Source organism: Neospora caninum, chromosome VIIa, assembly GCF_000208865.1.
Source record: "Neospora caninum Liverpool complete genome, chromosome VIIa".
NCBI classification, from domain to species: Eukaryota; Apicomplexa; class Conoidasida; order Eucoccidiorida; family Sarcocystidae; genus Neospora; species Neospora caninum.
This window is the reverse complement of record NC_018393.1, coordinates 334,268-358,324: the sequence shown is the minus strand read 5'-3', so window position 1 is coordinate 358,324 and position 24,057 is coordinate 334,268. Positions and strand designations below refer to the sequence as shown.

At 55.6% G+C, this 24,057-nt stretch overlaps 3 protein-coding genes across 3 annotated transcripts; 2 read left to right on the top strand and 1 right to left on the bottom strand.

Moving 5' to 3' along the window:
• Positions 1 to 1,684: 1,684 nt before the first annotated feature.
• On the bottom strand, positions 1,685 to 4,860 carry NCLIV_019690 (uncharacterized protein; the record flags this gene model as incomplete). Its single annotated transcript, XM_003882163.1, has 3 exons — positions 1,685 to 2,533; positions 2,825 to 3,433; positions 3,622 to 4,860. The coding sequence occupies 3 exons, from the start codon at positions 4,858 to 4,860 to the stop codon at positions 1,685 to 1,687; spliced, it is 2,697 nt and encodes an 898-aa protein (XP_003882212.1).
• A 6,829-nt stretch (positions 4,861 to 11,689) lies between these two features.
• On the top strand, positions 11,690 to 15,638 carry NCLIV_019680 (uncharacterized protein; the record flags this gene model as incomplete). Its single annotated transcript, XM_003882162.1, has 3 exons — positions 11,690 to 13,201; positions 13,360 to 13,968; positions 14,475 to 15,638. The coding sequence occupies 3 exons, from the start codon at positions 11,690 to 11,692 to the stop codon at positions 15,636 to 15,638; spliced, it is 3,285 nt and encodes a 1,094-aa protein (XP_003882211.1).
• A 4,846-nt stretch (positions 15,639 to 20,484) lies between these two features.
• NCLIV_019670 (putative calmodulin) lies at positions 20,485 to 21,399 on the top strand (the record flags this gene model as incomplete). The annotated part of the gene is made up of 1 exon (XM_003882161.1): positions 20,485 to 21,399. One exon carries the CDS (start codon positions 20,485 to 20,487, stop codon positions 21,397 to 21,399), a length of 915 nt encoding a protein of 304 aa, XP_003882210.1.
• Between the last annotated feature and the right edge of the window lie 2,658 nt (positions 21,400 to 24,057).

Sequence of the window (24,057 nt, the reverse complement as noted above, 5' to 3'; positions counted from 1 at the left end):
GACACACATCAGGAAAGCCACTAACGGCAAATTTCCGCACGAGTATCATCACGACGTAGAATCCGTTTGCGGATGCAGTGCTCCCGCAGCCCAGTCTCTGCTTCCCTACGAGGGCAGACCTGAAGGATACTAAACGTTCAATGAAACTCCCTCTTCCCCTCGAATATCATGCCATCTTCTCCCTAACTGTGACGCGAAATATCGTCATCGCAGAATATTGTTTACACATCAAGCATTTCTGCCATTGAAGCTCTACTTGTCATTTCGTGGAAATGACGCACACCTAAAGAAACGCAGTGGCCATCCGCTGGACAGCGCATTCACACCCCCGTGGGTCAAGAAGATACGGGACACACACACACACACACACACATGCCTTCTAAAAAAGGGCCGAAAAGATAAACAGCCAACCAATGCCTTTGAACGAACACTGGCTCCTCCGAACCCGTGGCATGAATACAGGTTTATGGACTGGGTAAGGCGTAAGGATGTCCGGTATGACCCTGATCCCAGTCATGGAGTTCATCTGATTCCCTAGTCAGCGGTGGAGTCTGAACATGTATTTATTTTCGGTGAAAAACGACAGTAAAACACCTTTAGAAGAGTTCATGGCATCTAGCATGACGTGATCTTGCCCTTGGAAAATATACAGCCGTGGACGAACGTAGGAACATGTGTACACCAAAATCTCCACAGGATTCTCAGACGCATTTTCCTCCGGGCCAACGGACACGAGCTCGTCCACTTCATCAGCACCACCCAGTTAACTACTGGTCCACGTTTCTATCTGTACCTTGGCCTGGCAAGTCCCCAACAAGGGAAGGCGATGCAGCGCCGCGAATATGCATCGAAATCGAACGGAAGTAATACACTGACTAGACGGCCGCCCTGAGGGCAAGGCGCGTATCACATCGTCCTTCGTGTCTCTCTTAAAAGTCGACAAACGGCGGTTTTGAGTCTCGCTCCGAGGACCACCCTTAACACTCCGCACCAGCGAGTGGCCCACGCGAAAAGAATGCACGTGTGACTGCCTCGTAAGCTTGACTCACGCTCACTGCCAAAGATCAAAGCACACCTGTTTTCTCTCTGCAGCTCTGAGCCTGGAACCCGTGTGCAGCGGACACATTTTTATGTGGTTAGACGCGTATCGGAGTGAGCGCGGGGCACGCCCACGGACACCGGCTACCGTAGGGCCTGGAACAACGGTATGCGTCCCCGCTTTCTCCCGAATAGCCCGATCCGTCTACTCATTGAACACCTGTGCATGTCTAAGCACCTCGCCCAGAGTACGGCGAGAGGCGTCAACAGACACGGAAATACGCGTCGCTGAGGAAGAAAAAAATGGATTCGGTCATTCGAAGCGCCACTACCGTGGCACGATGCTCGGCTGCCATGCATGGCCTGCGCCGAGGCTTCAACAGGCTCGCAAGGCACGATCCACTCCAGCTCGGGCATCTATTAATCTCTTCACGTGGATTCGTTCTTCCGTCCACTTCTTCACACAGGTCAAGAGCCCACTGTGCAATGTCGTTGAGGAAAACAGCCGTCTCTGGTTCTGGGAGCAGTCAGCGCACCGCGTATCTCCCCGGTTCTGGTTTGCAACCTACAACCCTGTTTGTCTTCTTCACCAAAAACCCGATTCGGCATTTGCTCCATGCAGTTTGTACAACACACCCTTTGGCAATTACGCGGGCCAACCCCCCGGGCGATGTCCGGCTGCCATGGCTTCTCGAAGGGCATTCAGCAGCAGATGCTGCTTGTCGACGCTGCGGACCTCTTCGCCGGATTCCCGGGCATCACCCGACACAGCGCCGCCCCGCTGGAGGCTGGAAGTGCCATGTGTGCGAGTTCCTAGGTTACCGCCAGGCGGTCCGCGGGTGCACCGCTCTATCACCTCGTTCATAATAACACTAACCGCCGTCTTGAGTATAGCCAGCTTCTTTTCGTGGACGTCTGTCGAATCCGGTGCGTTACACGGATCCACCGTGCGACTTGGCGACAGGTTCGAGGACTCTGATGCACGCAGATCGTCCGTGCAAAACACTCCACTGTCTACTCGATTTCCGCAGTCTTGTGCAGTCGAGCGCGCTGCTGGGACGATCTCACAACCATCGCCGCTTTGATGACCGCATTCTTCTAACTCCCGTACCTCAAAAAGCCTTTGACTGTAGTTAGAGGGCTCGACCAGACCCTCTCCTTGGTCGCACACTCCCCCACTTGTTCGTGCTGCGAGACGTCGCCCAAGACCGCTGCTGTCGCTAGGTCTGAGGCCTGACGAGACAGGCTGCTTCCGAGCACGGTCTGTCTGGTTACCGCATTCGCTGGTCAAGATACGAGACTGCTGCGCATCTGGCCACAATGGGAAGCATTTCGCAGGCGAAGGGCACTCCGCCGACGATACGATCTCGGGAGGCAGAGACCGAGGCTCGTCTTTGTCACTTGTTCGCGTCTGATCGCAGGGCGCCGGCTGAAAAAGTTCTGCCATATCCAGCGGCGAGAGCGGCGAACGGAAGCCGAGTGGCGCGGTTGACACCTGCGCAGATAACAGCAGAGAACACGACAGGAATACACGCTGAGTGGAAAACAGGAAGGCAGAAGAGGCTGGGTTCGAGAGACAAGAACCGCTGAGCGTATCTGCGAAAATACGTAGTAGGGCGTGGAGTAAGGACAACTCCATCGGGCATCCGTTGGGGTGGCCAGCTTATCGAAAGGGATGAGCCTGATATGAAACCGTCAGTTTACAAACAAGTAGAAAGGCGACAGCCTCAAGCAGTTCCCTCCATTCGTCACGAAGATTTCTCTTCTTTCCCTCCACGCAGCTTACCTTTCCCGTTGAACTACTGGAGCCCAAGGCGCCGCCATTACCATGGGTCTTCTGCATCTGGTCGCCGTCAGCGGCCGCCGCCACAACTCTTTTAAGCAGCTCACGTAGGATGGCCTCTCCTACCTCAGCGTTCGCCGCTCTTCCACTCGCCGGTGGCTGTGTCCGCTTAGAGTTCAGGCGCCCCTGCCGATGCTGCAGCAGCGTCGGCAAACACGGGTCTTCCGAAAAGTAGCCCGGCTCACTGTGAGCAGCCATCGCATTGTTGACCGCCTCAGAATCGACAGCGAGAAGCGATCGAAGTAGGCTAACGTCCGAAGCAGGTGTTTCCTTGTCAGTGCATTTTTTGAGCGGCGGTGCTGGAGAGGTCGCTACATCACAGAGGAAGGGAGACTGGAAAGGCGGAGTTGAAGTTTTCGGGAAAACTGTATGTCGCCAAGAAGGCACAGACGCCGTGGATATGTTGTTGTCGAGGCGACAGCATTTCAACGGAGGCGTGTCAATCTCCAATGACCCGAGAGTTGCACAGCCGTTCTCGCGACGTGCGGACGCGATGTTGCTTGGATCGTCGCCCTTGCTGTTCCGCTTGGCAAGTTTGAGTTGTAGCACTTCCTGTACGAAACAAAGGAACGACACTCCGCTAAAAAGTGCACTACCACGATACCAAAGTCGCTTGTTTCTGCAGAGACCACATCGAAGCTCCTCTCATTCTGTCCGAAAGCCTCCGCATGCCTTTCGTCGGCACTGCATTCACGCTTTGATCCCCCGGCAAGCTCTTCTCTTTAGGCCCCGCAGCTCACCTCTCTGCATCGGATAGCCAGATTCCGCGCATGCTCGAATCCGTACAATTTGACGGGAAAGTACGCCATCCTGGTTCGACCGCGGTCATACCACTCCGCCACAAAACGGTTCCTCTGGGCCTGGAAACGCACCCCAGTCACCTTGGGCAGGGCTTTATGCATTGCGTAGTAGTCTGCAGAAGTAGCGCCGCCACTGATTCGTCCCTTCCCTTCCTGATTATGCCTGAGTGGCAGTGCACGGCCATTGTCAGCTTGAATATTCCTCGGCGACCGGCTATAGGTGCGTTTTTTGGCATTTACCCAGAAAGCGCCGTCTGTCTCAACCGTCTCTTTCTTGGATCGACTATCCATTGCGGCCCCATCGTTGCCCCTTGCAGAGTTGCTGCGAAGCGGGGCACAAGAATGTTTTGGGGAACCAGTGGCGGCCGCTGACGCAATAAACGGCGGTGAGGATGGCGATTCACAGCCGGAGTCCTCTGACCTAGTGCTTCCAGTACTATCGACGCCATCAGTATTTCCCGACAGGTGGAAGTCAACCTCGGCCTTGCGGAAAGCAGTTTCAAAGCTTTCCGGACCCTCACCGGTGAAATCTGAACACCTGTTCAGTACCTGCTGACGGCACAACTGTGTCTCCCCTGACCTGGTTTCCCCAAGCCTACGATGAAAACCGACAGTATCCTGGCCACATCCGTCTTGAGGCAGGTTCATGCTACCAGTTAACAGCCGAAGGGTAGCTTCGGGAAGCGAATTCCCAACTGCCTGGTTAGATGTGTGGAGGAGGCGTGATCCTGCCAGCGCCTTCATTTTAGCAATGACGTTCAATTCAGCGACGTTCAGGTGCTCTTCTGAAGATACCTTCCCACGGCTGGTGTTCGAAGCACCAACGGGGTAGTGCCTGTCCGGCTTCACGGCACCCATGCATTCGACAACGCGCTCATCCGTCATTCCGCATTGGTCATCCGTGTCCACACTCCGAAGGAAGCTCGGCAATCTCGCCGGTACGCATGATGCCTGATAGTCTAGGCTTCTGTCCCGTCTCGCCCCTATGCAAGAAGCGCTGGACGTCCCCATTGTCTGCGGGCCTTGAAAATCATGAGATGAACACGAGTTTCGCCACTCCTCTGTCACCGTCTCCGGAGCCGCCCGTGACTTCTCGCCATCGTGCGGTCTCCCAACCGGATGGCACGGTTCCTCTGTCTCCGAGCAAAACCCACCGTTCTCGCGGACGCGCACTTTCATCATATCCGCTACTGTAATCGGCAATGCTATGCGACGGAAGGTCTAAATCAAATGTCTAGTGACGTTATCTGCACGGCGGCACCCAGTTATTTGGCGCTTCCCCGATCCGCCGGTGCCTGGCACTGGGACGCGCCGAACCCTCGAAACAAGTAAACCGTCGGAAACAACCACGGCCTGCAATGCGAAGAAACTCCGATTTCACAGACGATCCAGATTCACCTTACAGACATGGGAAAAAAAGACAGCGGGCCCACTCTACAGAGGCCAAAAGTGAGCTCCGCGGAGCGGGATCGCTTGGAGGACGCCTACAGCTTAGCTAGATACGCGCACTACCCATGGCCGTAGCACACTCAGTCCGACCAGATGTGCAGAATAGGACAACTAAGTTCTGGGCTCCACCACAAACAGGAAAACGGCCCGCGCGAAAGTGTAGGAGAACGGCCACCGATGCGGCTATGCCGGAACCTGCCAGTCGCACGTGTCCACTCGTTTGGCGCACAAGAATGGTCGGCGGCGGGAAGAAGACGCACTAAGAACACGCAGCCTACATTCGGAGCGCGCCAACCGATCTCCAGTTGAGGAAGAATAGACAAGCAAAGCAAAGCGAAACCAGTGGAAATGGAGTGTCCTATAACGCCAAAGTGCCACAGCGTTGAGAGGTTTTTGAGAACAACATACGAAAACTAGGCCACGGATCCGAACGGTGGGGGCACCGCCAACCCGCCGGCTAGCGAGACGGCAACCCCAGGCAGAACGTCACTCTTCATCACGACCCCACAGGAGCTAGGCATGAGGGAACATTACGAAAATTCGAAGCGCCCAATGCATCTGACAACCGATCTTCCAAAAGTTTGACGGTTCACAAAATCAGCAGCGCTTGATTTAAGGTGTTTTGCCCGACACTTTTCTGCCAAGCGGTGACAACGAGCGACGAACACAGCGCGAACCACCGGAAGATCCCGGACGGTGGCCGAACAGGATGTCACCTGGCCGAGGCAACAGAATCGTGAGGCGGACGATGGTGGTATGGACGGACGCAGCAAGACCCAAGGAAATGTATCGCGGCTGGTACCTTGGCCGGAAAATGGCAGACTGCAGAGACTTCTCGGATATTTCATGGACAAACAAATAGCCCGCTGAAGGCAATTACACGACACAATTTCGAACCCTCGAATGCAATAGAGCCACTGCTGCAGCGGTCGGCCTGTTCAACACCGTGGTGAGTCAGCGGGGGGGGGGTGGCGGAGAGGTACCCGACAGCAAGTGCGCCGCCGACTGGGATGGACATGATCGTGCACGAGAAGCTTCGTACAAGCAGCAGTGCCCAACACGCTTGGGCGAGAAACGGTACCATAGCTTGTGCTGGAATTTATACAAATTGCTTCGAAAAACAGAGCGATATGTGCGGCGCAGAATGCGGTTGAAGCAGCCTTGGATGGTGCTTAAAGAGAGTGCCCCCGCATGACAGATGGCGACGCGGGTGTGCAGCAGCCCAAGAACTCAAGTTACATGGTCGCCTGGCCAGCTGCTTAGCCAGGTAACCTCACGGCTGGCCGATTAGTCAAGATGGCGACTCCGTCCTGTGTGCGCGACTGTACAATGCCCTCCCGGACGACACATGTAGCAGCTACTGGAGCAGGACTTTTTCATCCCGCAAGCGTTTACTTGTCGGATAAAAAGGAGACGTCTGATGTAGGATTTCTTGTTTTAATCCCACACTCAACAACGGCGCTGAAGCAGGGGAGCAAAAGAGGGGCCACCAGCCAGCGACTGCCTCCCACACGTGTCGCCTCGGGACTCACACAAATACAGGACCTTAGGGAACGCTGGAATGTAAATATGACCGGAATCGACACTTGAATGCATTGGCGGGAGCGTACAAATCGAAAGGGGGCAGAATCCCCCGAATTTCCGTAGAAGAATCAGCGTACCGTTCTCCAGGCGGATACGACAGGATGTTGTTGGACACAAAAAGAATGGCTGAAAGGGCTTGGTTACCCTCTGTGTGTGAAAGGCAGCATCACGGGTCGCCTTCGACACAGCTAGCAGCCGGTGAGCCAGTGGCCAGGCAAACTGACAGAGATTGGGGGATGACCAATGCCTAAGATGCTGATGGAGGGAGCTCTACGTGCCCATCTGCCCCACGGCTCGAACTCCCCCTCGCCGGCGACCTTCACGCTCGTACAACAAGTTCTCGAACGCATTCAACAATCAACCGCGGGCGCGTAGAAAGGAGGCGCAGTCACTGCCGGGACCCCTGGAACAAGGCGGTTGAAGTGTTGCGGTCCATTCATTAGGACATCCTGAATCAGGTAGGTGATATACAGCCCAGCGTGACGCGGGATTCTTCCACGCAGTACGGTAATCATCGAATTGCGTCGTCCGCAGCAGCAATGCTGCCAGCAGAGTGTGTGCCTAGCTAGTTGTTTCCCTGGCCGAAGGAAAACTGTTTCAGGCAGTACACCCGGATAGATTGTTACCAAAATGTAGAGGCGACGCAAAACCACAAGATTGTATGGTTTTGAGGTGGAGTGGGTATAAGCTGCCAGACGCTATGAGACATTTCGCGCGCAATAGCTACCCGTGTTCGTGACACACGTCACAAACCAGGAAGTTTTCGTTTGGTCGCTGCGGTAACAGAAGCTTCGGGTCGTAACTAAGTTCTTGTGCAACGGAACAGTATATCGCTGGACTTCAGGGTTGGCCGCCTCAAAGGATCGTGTTGTGGGCGCCTCCAGTGACATTGCCTTCTTAATCCGCCGTGTCCTTACGAATACATCGGTGAAACAGAGCTTTCCCAGATCTCTGGGTCCAACCCTTTTGAGTGTGAACTCACGATGCTTGATGGTACCGGTGATACGGTGTGCCCGATCCCTAAACGGGGGTGGACCCTGCGTCCCATCCGGCCGCGGTGGTGCGCTGACCATGACGTTGTAGACGTTCGTCTATCAGTTTCTACAACGGTGGTTCCCAGGGGCTTCTGCCACCTAGTGGTTTGTCTTATTTAAGAGTCTGCGTTGTCCACAATTTTACACATGTCGCCTACCGACTGCAGTATACGGGGCATACCACTAGGCAAAAGAGCTGCAAACTGTCCTCATTCGGATGCTAAACGCAGTCAACGGGCGGTGGAAATCGCGGTACAGTTTTCATGCTGATGCAGGACCGTTCGATGCTGCTGGTTGGCCATACTCTATTTGCCAGCATATCCATTGCGAAACGTTCCCGCTCGTTTATACTGAGGGAAAGCGTTGACAGGACGACGTCTCACGGGAAGCGCTCGCTCTGGATCAGTGCCTCTGTCTCAAATCTGGTAGGGAACCCTGATTCAGGTTTCGCATTCCCCAATATGAAACGACTGTACCCATCCGGATGTCGCGAAGAAAATTGGAAATGCCACGCCTAGTCAGGCGATCCGTAGCGTTTCCTCTGGCCTTGTGTCATTCCTCTGTATCTTTAAAACAGTCCAATGTGCATACTGATTGACAAAGCACAACCGGTCAGCAACGAGCGATTGGGGTGGTTGCGCGTTTCGACCAGCGCTAACTTTGAGGCGCACGCAAGTTGCTAGCTGCTGTTCCTCACCTTGACAGTCGAGATGAGCAGGAAGATGATCCCTCACGTAATAACTCTCGCGACCAAGAAAGAAGGACGATGGCCTATGGCTAGTGGCTATTCTTGAGCATCGTGAGTTGATTATTAGGCTTTACGATAATGCGCCATGCTCCCCCTGTGTCCCTGGTGTCCCAGCCAAGGCCTCGAGCAGTCCACATGGCAACGGCACAGACTGCCCTGCGACGACTATGACAGTCCTAGGTGATATTGCATCACCGAACATGAGGCTGGATAAACTAGCAATCGATAAGCTGGCCCGGCTGCGTGATTCACTAGTCGTCGTCTCTTTCCTGTGAGATGAAGTCTGCTGGCTCGCACTGTGTCCGTCGCTTCAGGGTGTCGTCGTCCCCTGTGGGGGGGGGGAGGGGGGAGGAGGACGACCTTTCTTCGAAAGCCTTTCTTCCTCTTGAGTATGTAAACACGCAGAGTGACACCGATAGCATCCTACCCATGGAGGAATTCATTCGCCCCTCATTGTGTCTCAACTCGACTCGTCCTAGAATTCCCTGCTGTCGTGGAAGGTTCTTGACGAGGCAGCTTTTCCTCGACAAGCACACTGCAGCGTCGCTTCCACAGCCAGTCCCGTGCATCTAACAAGCTTTCCTTTGGGGTCCGAAGGCAACCTGATATTGCACGTTTGCCCAGAGTTCAATTGAGTCCCGTGGGCGAGTGACGGGAAAACGTTAGCATGCCGATCGTGAACTCCAGGCAGCGTTGGGACGCGACACCCAACGCCATCTGGTTAGCACACGCACCGAGCTGGTTATGTTGGTAACGGCTGGCCTTTGACGCGGTTTGTGCAAGGCCCGAGAGCCCGTGGGATGTGGAGTGCAAAGCGTAGTTTTTCGAAATTTACCATCATGAGAAACAGTCAACTGCCGTCGGGGCGCCGCTTGGCTCCGCGCCGTTCTCTTGACACCGTCCAAATCGATCCCCTGTGTTGGCCCCTCGTCTTCCACAGGAGAGGGCCGCATGTGAGGGCGTCACCTGTTTTCTTGTCGTCAGTCATCCTCACGCAAAAAAAGGGCGTGCGCAGCCGATCCATGGAGAGAGAACACTCGACACCCTTTCGGCAAAACGGTGTTTCTCCCTTCCACTCCTTCGTCTCCGTCCTTCTCGCTCTCTGCAACGCCCACCGTTCACTTTGCGCCCCAGGGAAGTTTCTCCCACATGGTTCGGACTCTTCCGGACTACCCAATTCCCGCAAAAGCTGAGCCGTACTAGTCCCGCATCTGCACATCCAGCTAACTGGCCGGAAGTTCCAGGTGACGCACAACCGCTCAAACACCGTCGCGTCCCCTCCACGCGGCTGGGGATGCCCGCTGCGTTCCCTTCCTTACCCCGGGGGCTGCCGAGGCGCCGGCCATCGCCGCCCACTGTGGCAGAAGAGTTGCAACACTTGGTGCGGCCGCGTTCACGTGTGTTTTGATATTTTTCCGCGCTTTATCGCCCGGTTCCCTCTCTGTAGACGCTGTCACGTCTTTTTCTGTTGTCGCGCTGGTTTTTTTCCGTTTGCTTCGGGACTTGCCGCAGCAACCTTCACTCAACTGCAGTTGCTGACCGCAGCGCGCCGCGCACAACTGGTGAGCGCAACTCCGGCCAGCTTCGCTCGCTCCACTCCTCCTGTGCCCCTGTGTCCACCTTCCAGGTGTGTGAATCCTTTTTGCCACGAAAAGATCAGCAGGTTCCACTGACCAGAACAAGGTTCACAACTCTTTCTGCACAGTTTCCACGTCCACTCCTGGCGTTGCCTCCCCGTTCGACGCCCTCATTCTGTAAGCCGTGGGACAGCGGCAGAGTTCCGAGTTGGAAAGCGGCGACAAGCTTGGTCGAGAGCGGAGACGGCAGATCGCGGTTTGCCGTGGTGCTCCGCCAGCAACAACATCCGGACGGCTTCTGGGAACTCAACGCAGGGAACTGAAACAGGAGCCTTCGTTTTTCTGGATCCTGCGTTGAAGGAGATTGTATGCGTTTCCAGTCCACCCATTTCTGCCACACGTCCCCACCTTTCTCTGCGCGGCCTCCGGAACTTTTAGTCTTCCCGCTGGCCGTCCTTCACTCCCCTGCAGGAGTCGCCCGCGCTATGCCCCGAGGGAAACCGGCGTGCCACGGTCGCCCGCCTCATCAGCGAGTAAGATTGACTCGGCGACTAGCGTGGCGTCGTCACCTTTGTTGGAGCGGCGTTTAGGCGTAATCTCTCGAGGCCAGTGGCGGAAAGGAGCCCAGATCCAGTTTCTCCTTCCGCGAAAAGAAGTCGCATTGTGTGCGCGCTTCCTTTTTTCGTTCAACTAGGGGCATCGGTGACGCCGGCTGCACGTCATCCCGCTCGTGTGCTCGGCTTTTAGTTGGACCGTCGACTTCTGGACGTTGAGTCAAAGGCGGATATCGGCCGAAAACCGTTCCTGGCGCTCAATGACAAACAAGGGATTGGTTCGATTTGAGGGTGTCACGCTAATTCAGTTCGAACTTCTCGTTTTGAGTCCCTCCACCATCTCCATGACCACTCGTTTTTCGTTGGGAGCTCACTCAGTCCTCGAGTGGTGTCCGTCGCCCAGTCCTTCGGCCCCGCGTGACTTCCCAGCAAGCTGGTGACTCCGAGCATACATACGTCTGAACGAACTGGTAAATAGTTGACGAAACTTTGACCATTTCGCGTGGTTGAAACGGAGGTATATACCGCGGCGGTGAGCTTCATTTTCGACAGGTTTCGTCCCTCCGTGTTGAGTCTATCACACTGCTTACGTTTCTCCAGCGGCGCAAAAAACACGTCTTCCTCGTCCAAGAACCAACACCTCAGAAATTCCAAAGCAGAAGGAGCATGTCTACAGGAACATCTCTCTTCCTCTGCTTTATCTGCGTTTGAAGATATCGGCGTCGTCTCCTCTGTCTCCGGTCTACAACAGTACAAGCACTGACGCGCAGCAAACGTGAATGAACGCACTGCGGTTCCTTCACCTGTTCTCTCGTATACCCTAATTTCCTGTCGTTTCTTTCGAGCGTCTGGTGAAAGCACAAACATGCACCAAGCGTAACCACTCACTCTCTCCCTTTGGTGTGCGGCGGGAGAATCTCCTATCGAGGCGACCGGGCAAGACCCGCCAGCGGATAATCTTCAGCTTCATCTGCGATCGATCTCGTGCAGCTTGTTACCAGCATTCACGTGCTCGTGCCTTTTCTACCAGAGAAATTAAACCTTGTGACCCACTGACCAGACATGGATATCGCTGGATCCGACACCTTCTCGACGGGAGCGGCCCGCGTTGAGGAGGATTCCGCTAGAGACACCGTGACGAAGCCGTTGAAGGATGCAGAACTCCCTGCCGCGTCTTGCGGCGCCGTAGGGAGGGCTCTTGACTGTGGACCTTCAGCAGACGACTGCACACTACTTTACGAGCCAGCAGTTTCAGGGGCGCGCTCCACCGCGGAGCCGGTCGAGATGGGCGGCTTCGCTCCCGACGGCGAAAATCAGCCCGAAGCATTGGCGGTTGTCAGGACGGTAGGTGAGAAGGTGAATGGCAGCCCATGTCGGCAGGAGGCGTCTGATGAGAACCCCGCGGCGTCCAACTGCCGGTCAACTGCTGTCTACGAGAGGGCTGAACAAATGATGAGCAGACAGGCTAGGTTGCTGAACGTGTGCGACGAGGAACAATCGGCGCTTCGCGAAGGCGCTACGCGTGAAGCCGCAACTTCACTTAACGACTTCCTGTCGAGTGCCCGAGGAGCTGCGGACGGAGTTCAACACGAAGGGAAATCCGTGCAGTCTGTCGGGGAGGAGAGTGGATCATCCCCTGTGCAGCATTCTGGCGATCAGCAATTCCTTGCGGAACTAGGCGAAATGCTCGGCCGGAAGCAAGACGCGGCACTCCAGCAGCTGCTCGCAGCAGAGCTTGACCCTACGCAGCGTAACGCGGCGACTCCAAGTCGCAGTCCGGTCGGCCGACGGTCTCCAGCACTTAGGGGATCTTCTGGGCGGGTCTCCAGCGCCGCTGAGCGCAGCCAGTTAGCCGGCAGAGACGAGGAATGTTGCCCGTCGAGTCAAAACGAGGTTGCCGAGGAAGCTCTGTGCTTCGATCCCACAGTCAGGGGCGATGGCGATAATGGTACACCAAGGCGCCGGAACTCACGGAGTTCCTGTTTGCAGCACACCGCGTCGGAGCACCCGCTTCAGTCCGGCCTCGAGAGTCTTCCAGAGGCTGGCGTCGTCTCTGCCCACAACAGAGAAGGACTCAGCAGTGGCAGCACACGGTCAGAAGCGTCGGTTTCAGATTACCCGCCATCGCCGTCCTGCGAAATTCCTGGGAACACGTGCCCGTCCCCGACGCAGGAATCCCATCTGGAACGCGACGACGCCTCAGGCAAGCAGAGTGAGGCTGCCGCCGATGCACATGTCGACGGTGTTAGAGAGTGTCCATGTACTGACAACGAAAGTGCTGACGGCCACCCAAGCACCACTCTGCCGGAAACTGGAATCAGTGAAGATCTGCTCCAAGACGCTGGCGCAGCCGCGAAGAGTCGAGCAGAAGGCAATAAGAAACCGAACGCGGGTCCCCTGGACTACCACGCCATGCACCGGGCTCTGCCCAAAGTTACCGGCGTGCGCTTTCAGGCGCAGCGCAACCGTTTTGTGGCGGAGTGGTATGAGCAGGGCCGCACAAGAATGGCGTACTTTCCCGTCAAACTCTACGGGTTCGAGCGCGCGAGGCATTTGGCGATCCGCTGCAGAGAGGTAAGCAAGATAAGCAAAACTGCAGCGGGAGACAGCCGACGCCGCACCCGCTGTGGGGCGTTTTGGCGGCAGCCGGTGTACTGCGCCAGGCGGAAGTCACACATCTGTACCGCCGCAGCAGAAACGTTTCCCGTGTGGCATTGCTCCTCTGTGTGCAGGAAGTCCTCCAAATGAAAAATGCGAAGCGAGGAGTCTACGGGGAGTCTCCCGCCTCCCAGGCACCAACCACGCGACGAAAGAAAGGTGCAACGGAGGGCGAGAGTGTGGCTGAGGAGAGCCCGCTGTTGAAGCGTCGACGCCTCGTCGCAAACGCTAACCCCTCCTCCAGTGGACAAGACTGTCCGGGTTTCGATTCCACTTTGCTGCCTCTTCTCTCGCGGACGTTCCCTGCCTCCGCTCAGGCACCTACAAGCCATCGCATGCTCCTTGCCATGGGACAAGAGATGCGCAGAGGATTTTCTAGTGAAAATCCCCGCTCTGCAGCCTTGCAGTGGAAGGAGAGTGGCCAGCCAGACGCAGCGGCAGACACGGCCATCCGCTCCCTCCACAGTCACGCGGTCCACGCAGATATCCACATGGATCCCCAGAGCATGGGTTTTGAGGGTTTCCACGAGGAAGACGAAGAAGGACGCAGCAGCGCAGCCGAGCAAGATACCTTGCAGGAGCTCCTGAAAAGCTCTAGACTGTCAGCAACATCCAGCGAAGAACTATCGGCGACACTCATGGCAGGCAGCCGCTCCTTCGGCGAGTCCCCAGTATCGAGACAGGTGAGACGCCTTAACCCGAACAACAAACTGCGTTTGCGTGAAGTTTAGTCGCCGGGACGTCTCTGACGTCTGCAGGCTTCATCCCTGTAGGTGCGCGGTGCACGTTGCACAGACCTCGGGTCTGTTTGCTTGTCTCGCATTTCGAAATCTGGCTTCGTCCACTTCGCTGATGGCCGTGGAGATGGATACACTCTGCCTTTTCACAGGCATTGCGCGTGCGACTGGCAGGTTATGTTTTGTCCTCATGTCGGGCGCCGTTGTGGCTTCCACTCAAGTGGTTTCTGCTGGCAATCAAGCAACCCTGCAAACTGAAAAAATTCACTGGAACACCGTTCAAGCAGCAGACCGCTCTCGCCGGCTACCTACCGTTTTGCCGCCTCTCACGCACGCACTATGTTCGTCTGAGGCGTGTTTGCGACTCCGCGTGCACCGCGACTCACATGTACCGCAAAGTCCAGCGCACACCGCCGTGTTGTCCCTCGCTTCCGCTTTCTCCTTGTGCACAGGCCTCCCGGGCGACCCAGAGCGACCGCTCGGTTTCTCGGCTGAATGCAGTCGACTACGCGCTGTTGCACGCGTCTCTCGAGAGTGCGGGGCAGGACGACGGCCTGACTGGGAGGCATGCTGACTGGGAAGTGTCGCCGTCTCTCGCAGGTTCGCCTGAGCGGCTCTCTTGGAAGCAAGAATCGAGTCGGCGGCCCTCGAAAAACATCCACGACCGACGGAGACGAACTGGAACGCCCCCTGTCGCTGGGACTCCTAGCGTCGCGCCCAGCTGCTCCAGCCCCGGTTTGGGCGTGGACCCAAATCTTTTGCTCACGCTTCTTCTCGGGACCGACACCAACCGGGAGAAAGCCCCCGTGGAACACGCACTGCAGTCGATGACAAGCGGTCTTGAGCATCATCTCACGAGCTCTCGAGGCCTGGGGAGACAGCGGGTGCACCGCGTTTCGGAGTCTTCTGCGGACGATTCTTCTGTAGCATCCTCAGAACCAGAGTACCCCAGGTTGTCGAACGGCGGGTCGGACGGCCTGGCCACGTCCATCAAACCGAACAGCCAGCGGGTGCCGTACGCGAACTCCAGTACCCAGTTTGAGGCTGCCCGCGACAGCGAGTGCTCGGTGTCTGACGTCCCAGACGAGCGGCTGCTCCTGACGAAAGCGGCCGTCAGCGTCATTTTGAGTGACCTATTGGAGAAGTGCATTCCACGGTTGATAACAATGGGAAAGGAAGCTACCGAGGAAACTGCGCTGCAACTCCGCCGGGGGTTTTTCACGTCTGTCGTGATGCAGGCCTGGCGCGCTGTCCAGGAGGCGAGCTGCATCGACCAGCTCTATCCGCTGCTGGCGGTTTGCCGACGCGCCATTGTCGCTGGAGAGCTCCCCAGTTCGTGGACTGTGGATCGGCAGCAGGAATTTTTCGTCCAACTCGTGGGCCGCGGGCTGGCGGAGGCGAAACCGAGGAGAGGCGGCGCGGCCGCTAGCGCCAGAGGAGAGCTGAAGGAAACGGGAGGGCAATACACCTTTGCAGGAAGAGATTTTGACATGCATCACGACGGACTCCGAGACCAGCGCACCAGTGAACACACGAGCTGGAGCATATTCCCGAATGGGTCTGGACTCGAGGGATCTCGAATGGAGTCTGGAACGCGCGACCTCACTGCTTTTTGAAGAGCAGTTTCCTCTGTGGCAACATCTAGGCGCGGGGAGATTGCAGCCCCGCTCGGAGCCTCTCGGCAGTTCAGCGTGTCCGGGATACCAGTTGTATCCCGATTCACCGAATCTGCCTCGCATCTTCGAGGTTACGCCGCGTGTGCTCGAGGGAAACATCATTTATGTTAAGTTCCTTCCCCTTGGCTTTCCACAGCGAGATCCGGTAGAGAACCCCGCCAGGAAGGATTGGAGCTGCGTCGCCGAAAGCTACGACCATGCCAAGCAGCCGATTCAGTGCAGATGACAACTTTCTCCGCCATTCCGTGCCGAGTGCGTGAGGAGGAAAGGTTTCTCTGCAGCGCGCAGGCCAAAGAATAACCATGGGCCTGTCCAACGAAGCGATGCGTTATGGAGGTAGACAGCGGGACTTCTCATGGAGCTGCTTGGGACAAAGTGTCCATGCGTCAAGGCTCTGTTTTTTCGTACTGCAGGTCAACAGCAGCCAGCGGTCCTCCTCGCGTGGTGATCAACAACAAAGGCTGAAAGCGTTGCTACGCTCGACGTGGGCAAGGAATCAGCCAGGTGCTACTGGAAAGAAGCGCTCTGAGTTTTCGCGTGTGGACCCCCGACGCGGTCGCTGTTAGGAAGCTATGAATGTCCCTGGTCTTTGGCCGCGGGCTGTTACTTTCACAACGCCTCCTGAGACGTTCAGTGTCATACACCACACCTGTATGTGTGTGCCGTTGCTAGGCTGGCTGAGCAACTCCCTTACTCCCTTTTGTATTTGCGAATTTCGGCGAGAGCATTTCAGTATCGCTCCATCGAGTGACGTGACGCCGAAAGCCGGCTTCGATCGCTGTACGTGCACTTGATCAGCCCGCGTCGTTGCCGAGAGTTCGGTACGACATGCTTGCGCGCCGTGTCGAGGGGTGTGATGCCAGCCCGAGAAGACTGTACATTGACCGTTTTGCTCGATTCCGAGTAAGCTGTCTCGTGCGTCTGCTAACTGTCTGTGTCCCCACGGCAGAACTTCAGTGATCCGTGTCATTGTATATACAATATACTGTCACCGTGTGTGTGCTATTGTTGGTGCTGCCATCCCTATCTGATAGGATGCCACCAGTGTACGGGCCGCTGCAGAAATCAACAGTTTGGTGTCCCCGTCTTCTTTGGCATCGCGAACCGAGTTTGATGTGAAGTCAGAGGTCCAGGCAACTGCAGCGGTTTTGCTTTTCCTCCATGGGGTCTACCGGGCGGTCGTACAAGCAGTTGTCCGTGAACACCCGTGCCTCATTTGTGACAAGTTGGTCCGTGACTTCTCGTCCCTCTTTAGATGGCTGTGGTCGTCTGTACGGTGCCCGCACCGCTGCAGGCCGAGGTTAAAGACGCGTATCTGTGCGTGCACGGGGTGTCCCCGCACAAATCTTCCCTGAACCGAAAGATTCTTCACTGATCGATACGGTAAAATAATTGCTCCAGTACGTTGAAGCGTCATCCACCAGACACAGCCTCACAAGGGTGGCCCTCACTGCAGCCATTGCGAGTTCACTCTGCCCTCGAAGCGCTCAGTGAGTTCTCGGCCGGCACTCCTCTGGTCTGAGGTCCAAACTCGGCCTCAAGGCGCTGGACGAGCTTCCCACGGGTACGTGTCCGTCCCTGTAGGCGCTCGCGAACATCTCTCCGCTCCCAGTTTGCTATCAGTAGCTATTAGACTAAGTATAAGCTGAGACACCGGGATACCAGTACACATCCTCCGCCGTGACAGGCACAGTGGCAGCGCTGCCGCTAACAGTGTTGTCCGTTGCTCGACTCTTTCCAGTAGAAAATGTCTCAAAAATTAAGACAAATCTCGGACGGCAGGAAGCGGTTCATACGGCATGCGGCGCACCGCGCGATCTGCAGTCTTGCAAACAGGAGTTCAGGTGAGGCCGTTTCCGGATTGGACCGGGATAGCCAGACGAGCGCACTCGCTGTTGTAGAGACAACAGAGAGGCCATCGTTGACTCGTCCCTGTACCTAGTGACACGTGTTGCAGCAGACACCACCTCAAGTCACGCAGCCGGACGAAGGATTCAAGGAAATCTCTTCTCAGACTTCTTCCCCAGTGTCTGCGTAAGAACCTTTCCGCGAATCCGGAATTCGGGGCACACCACACTGTCGTTGGCTTCCCTAGCACGTCCCAAAGTCGTGGCCCACGTGTCGATCACGATCGCTGAGCTGAGGATGGGATGAGTCCCGTCCGCAGAACGCGTCTAGTCGCGCATCTCCTTTTCCTGGGCACAAAGGACGAACGGTGAAGGCCTGTGTCAAAGTCTGACGTCGCGGTGCCTTCTGGGGCTTGCTGCGGGGCAACTTTCGATCGGTTATCGAGTCTACGGTGAGCCGCAAAAACGATTTTGCCCCTTTCTTCACTGCAGTTCGTCCGCTTTATGTGACTGTTCCCTGAAAAGACGGTGTGCGTCCTTTATCGACTGTAATTGTTGCTTCTGGTCTTCGGACAGGAGCTGGCGCTGGGCCGGACGAAGATGCCTGCCAAGGCGCAGGCCGCGCTTGTCAGCAAACGCGAGATATTCTCGCCAAGCGTCCGTGAAAAGGTCCAGCTGTTTCGAGACGTTCTCCGCCTCAGCTACCTCCCTAGCCCCTGATGCTTGGTGTGCATGCAGTGCTGCCGCATTCCCAGTCGGTTCATTCGCCGACTGCGGATCGCCCCGCTCCCCCGAAAGCGTCTCCTGCGCGGCATCGCCAGAGCGCGTAACGGAGCCCGAACCCCCGAAAGGAGGGAAGGCAGCGATTGCGGAGGCGGAAGGACAGCCTGGAGATCCCCCGTCCGATTGGACGCTCTCTGAAGCTTCCCCAGTGGTGGGAAAGCCTGGCGGAACGTCGGGATCTTCGGTGTGTTTGCAGCCCGCAGACGCAGTGGAGATATGGGTAGCAGCTTCGGATGCTGCAGCCAAGTGAGCGCGGAATTCGGCGCGAGCGAATTTGTCCGCTAACTGGCGCATGGGTGTAGCACCTAGGTGCGTTCGATGAGCGCGGAGCACGCGTCGATAAAGCTGCACGGCTTCACCCAGCTGTGCTTGCAGCCGGTCGTACAAAGGGACAAGAACGTGCGACGCCATCCCGGACAGGTGTGCACAGGTTGGCAACTGGGAAGGAAACGAACGGAGCTGTGACAAGTACTTCACTTCAAAGACGGCGAGGCGATCGAGGCCAACGCTGCGGGTGCCTGCTCAGTCTCGCTGGACCTGCGAACTCACATTCGGTGTCCTAGGCTACGTTCCTTCTCGAACATGTTCTCGGTCTTGTGAATGGAAAAAACGTCACTGCAATGAAGTGGGTTAGGAGTTGCAAGCGGCGATGGACATGCGCCAGCGCTCTTACCATGTGAACGATTGAGTTCCGGATTGAGTAAAGGTACGCCGGACCTTGAAGGCGATGCCAAAGTCAGAGGTTCCACAGGCCAGCTAGACGAACGCTGGGATTTACTGCCTTTCTTGTTCACCGAACGTCATGCAAAAAGCAATGGTCAGCCTTTGCACAAATGTTTGACAGCTGAAAAAGGTCGAATTTTTTGCAAACGGACGGGAAATGCGGCTGCATGCGGAAGTTCCGTCAACCTTGTGCAAAAAACAACTTGCCATGACGCCTAAAATCTCCCCAGAGCTTAAATAAAGACGCTGTTCGAGACGAGGTACTCGGGAATTATGTACACCCAGTAGATTTCGAGTGTGCATATGCAGGGCCGAGGAAAACGTGGAGATTCTGAAGGTATTGACCCCACTGACACAGGACGCTTTCCGATGTGGCTAGAGCCTGGGTGGCCGAGCCGATGAAAGAATTCTTCCGATCCACATTCTGCTTGAAGGTGTCTTCTGACTAAACAAACTTTGATTAAGGCGGCGCGCATTAGAGACTGAGTCATCAGACTCAATCGGAAGGATCTTGGTAAACATAATTTGTTCGTGTTGGCTATCGAGGGGCGAGGAACTGTCTGGTCGCCTGCAACTTTTCGCCGACTCTCCGGCGAGCTACCGTGTCGAGAGACAAACTTCCTCAGTGTTCGTAGGCTGCCGGTGACTTCATCAGGAGGTGAAGGCCCTAGCACGCCTCAATCTCCAACTGTACCTTCTCGTACCCAACGCGTCACGAATCTCTTTTGCGCTTGTAAGCTGTGTTGTTTTTTTTCATGCGAGTCAGCCCACTGTTTCCCTCCAGCACAACAGGTGCCACGCTGGGTCCTACTAGCCGCACGAGAGAGAGCTTGCAGTTATATAGCCTGCTGCAGCGGAGTCGCCATTTCGAAAGCGACGAACTGAACGACTCTGCGCTTTTTTATGAGGAGTTCATCGCTGGAACTTGGCAACGACCTGATTCATGGAAGTGAGAGTCACCGCCCGGTGCCGCTTAGACTTTCCTCTCGACGCTTAGCGTGTCTCGCTAGAACATTTGGTGAAACCTCAGTAGCAGCGCTATAGCACAGAATTCTTCTGATTCAACATTTGTTTTTTATCTTCTCAGCTTAACCCGTTCCTGTTTTCGAAGAGCAACGCGGTGCGGTCCCGCCGGTTGCGTGCCCCGTGTCTTGGCCAACCTCAACGGTAAAACGCGGCTCTGTCCCGGGCCGAGTTTCGTGCTTCTAGCTTTGCTCGTCAGCAGGGAAACTGTTTTCCGTTGAGAGGAACCGCGTTTTAACTCATCCCTAATCTCTCCTCTTCCAGTTCCTGGAATACCGCCCTAGCTTGTGCGCGGAACACTATGGTGTTAAGTACTCCTGCTGCGTGATGACACAGGCGCCCAAGTGTGAGATCGAATCGCGGATAGGACGCCGTTTTGGACCGCTTCTCCTGCTAACAAACCCAGCAGTATGACAGACCAAGAGCCGCTGTTACCTCAAGTTGTTGAGGAGGGAGAGGCGCGCTCCGGTTCAGAGCCAGAGGGAGGAGGCTCCGATGCTACAGCCGAGCCGTCAGGAGTGCGTTATTCCAGGGCTCAACAAGTCATTCGACGTGGCACTGTACACGCTAAGGAAGTCGCGAAAAAAGGCTATGAAAAGTCACGGTCCTTCGTTATCAATCAGTACACGAAATTCAAAGAAGATCCGAAGAGAGGCCCACGCTTTCTGACGTGGATCAGTGTGGCGGCGTGCATCATCCTCATTCCTGGGCTTTTTTTCGATGTTGTTACACTAGCTCTTACTCTCAGTCCTATGGATGTACTGGCAGACATCTACGCCGCGCTCGGGTGCACGCTGCTGCTTAGCGCCGAATTCGCGAGAGTCAGTGCGCGTTTTGGAGTGCGCTCCATGATCCACTTCTACATTCAGTTCATCGAATTCACTGCAGGGAGAGGAGTTGTACAGATGTTCGTTGCCTCACTCTGTGTGTCAGTGAAGGACCTCCTGAACCTCTTCAAATTCATTCCTGGGCTCGCGTTGTTACTCTGCGGTGTGCTGAACGTGATATGGGGTCTGTATTCGGCGTGCAAGCTCAATACGATGATGGCTAAAATGCGAGAATATGACGGAGACGAATTTCAGTCGAAGACTATGGCAGAAAAACTCGACTTACTGGATCGGAAGTTCGAACTGCTTAACAAGAGGGGAGACGGTCTGCTGACTATTGATGATCTTCGGGAGGGCATCAAGGAAATGAATCTAATGATTAATGAGATTGAGTTGAAGTCTATATTTGACGCACTGGATAAAGACCACGACGGTCTTGTCAGCAAAGAAGACTTTGAGACGTGGTGGCTACGGGAGAAAGGACCCACTTTCCTCTGACTGAGGCTTTTTTATTAAATGACGGAGCGGGCCGGAGGCAGGGAGTCTCGATGACCGTCGCAAACATTGTGCCTCGCGTTCGGTCTGCAAGGGAAATCTGTTTTGAAAGCTGCATTTCGTCGTCGTCCACCGTCTGCTCTTTCTCCCTCTGTACTGGCGTGGCGCTTCATTTATTGCAGGATCAGCTGTAAGGAGCGGTTCACCAGCGTGAGTACCTACACGCTGTATCTTGCAGCTAGACTCATGCCGAAGGCCCCTCCAAAGGCGTTCACGGAGCACCGCGGGAGAACTATTCACCTACTGCGGAGGTATCAGGACTGCCTGATGTACAAACCGAGCGGAGAGTAATGAGATGGAAGCAAGAACCTAGTTGTGGCACGTGGGAGAGAACAGTAAGAAGCACTGTGGACGGCAAAGTCTGGTTCGTTCGGAAGTAGTGTACTTTTGCATGCGTTTAATTGTCTGCAGTTTTGACCCCAGGTGCTCTGATGCGACCAGATGCAAATGAAGAGTGAATCTGTGAAGTCAAAGATGAGTGTTGCGTTCGGCAGGAGCAGGTTTTGTGGGACAGCTACAGTAGCTGCATTTTCAACACGAGGTATGAGACAAGAAGACCAGTGCATACACATTCGTTTTTTCGCAGCCCGCTGCGGCCTGATGGTGAACGTTCCGTTCGTCGCGCACATCAGTTCCATTAGTCCGGTTTTTCGAAGACTATTCTGACGACACCAAGAGCTCAGTCCATGTGTATCCACGTTTGTTGCTCGCTGGTCACGTGTGTCTGTCGCTCTTGGCTTGGCGAACTCCAAAAGGATCTGCATACCGACTCTTTGTTCAGTACGTGCTCAAACAGCTAATTCTTTCATTCTCACGTGCGGCAATTAAAAGTGCACAAAACTCTAGCTGCTGACCAAGTCGCAGAGTAGTTCATTGCCTGGCGCGTCAGAGAAATGAAAATAGCGGGGGGGGGGGGTCATTTATCTTGGAAATATCAGGTGTTCCCTGCAGCCGTGACGTTGAACAGCCGGATTCGCTAACAGTGCGCCGTTCGTTGTAACGAGCTGTCATATCCGCAGAAGGATACCTGTATATTACGTGGAGGAAAGCAATGAAGCATTTGTAAGCTTCAGATGACGTTGCCCGCCGTCACGGTGCACAGGCGCGGGGTGAGCAAGTGGCAACACCGGAGATCTCCTGCGAACCTCTCAAGCATTTGTACCAAAATGACGAATAAGGCTCATAGAATGGGAATTTCAAAGAGGCTAGGAAACTGCCCTTCATTTTTTAAGTAACGTGGAAAGGTCTAACAGCGTGTGCCGTCCCTTTCAGTGCACAGGGAAGCAACCCCGGAACAGGGTCCGAGCGCGCTGACCGTCCTGACTTTCCCAGACATCAGTTGCTCTGGCGTGGTAGGGTTCCCTGGACCCGTATCCGTTGTCACACTGAAATGAACAGAGGCTGCATTTGGTCCTAGGCAAAGAGCCGAGATGTGGAGAAAAAACGTGATACTTTCGCCTTCTCCACTTCTTAGTGACACGCCATCTGGTGCGGACGGAAGAGTCGGTTGGACGCGTTTCGCCACGTTCGGGGGAGCGCCCGGGAGGTCTTGTGGGCGTACCGGCCGGTGCGAAAATTGGAACTCACCAACTGCACATTTCCTTTAAATGCTCCTACAGACTCCTGGTACGCACTCGAAAAGCGATTCACTGGAGTGAATCCACGCCACTGCGACAGCAAGGCTTTTTGCGCGTAGACCGAGCAAGTCCTCAATTGCACCTATAGGTGCTACTGGAAGGTGCGCGCCTCCGCACCTTCCAGTAGCCGGCGCACGAGACAGGCCGCAACGCAGCAGCGGCAAAATCCTGGCCACGGGGCCGTTTGAGTCAGAGAACCAGGAAACCTGACACCCTCGCGGTTATGTGCCACGATCCGGCGGCGGACGTGGGGGTTTCTCTGAGACCAACAGATTAAACTTACCTGGCAGGCGCTCGGGGTGGCTCACGCATCACCCTGTCGTAGTTCGGAGCAGGGCACTGCACTCTGCTGCTGTGATGAGCTATGGGCTCCCAATCGGGGGTGCCAACTGCAGAATTTCTGGTAGCGGCAGGTTGCGTTCGCGCGCTCTTGCCATCGCGAAGTCATTTATCTATTCTACGGAGTCATCTGACCAGTGCGTCCGCAGGTGTGTACTGCCCCACAGGACCGTCTGGACAAAACCTTCTTTTTTTCCAATGTGGAGCATCGGGAAAGGACACGAGGGCTTCGAGAATTCATGGCCAGAGCATATGCTTTTCCGCGCAGCGACATACGAAACCACTGGAGGTAGCATGGGGCGCAGACTGTTTCACTGCACACAGTGCGTCGCTGCTGCAAGGGGTGTGCGCACCAGTGACTGGCTGTTCTGCGCGCAGGTCGAGAGGAAACGGACGAGCACCCGCGGTCACCTTCAGACGGTCCACTGGAATTACACGAGACCGGGGGAGAACACCGAAGCGTACTTAGCGCAGAGCTGCCCTCGAAAAGTCAAGATAATGCTTGAGAAACTACACGGTCGTCTTCAGAAAAAACAAAGCATGGGGCGTGATCGCTACGTTGTGTGGGAAGTCCGAAACTTTGTTGTGCTCTTTGCAGTAAAAACTCACAAGTGACAAGAATACA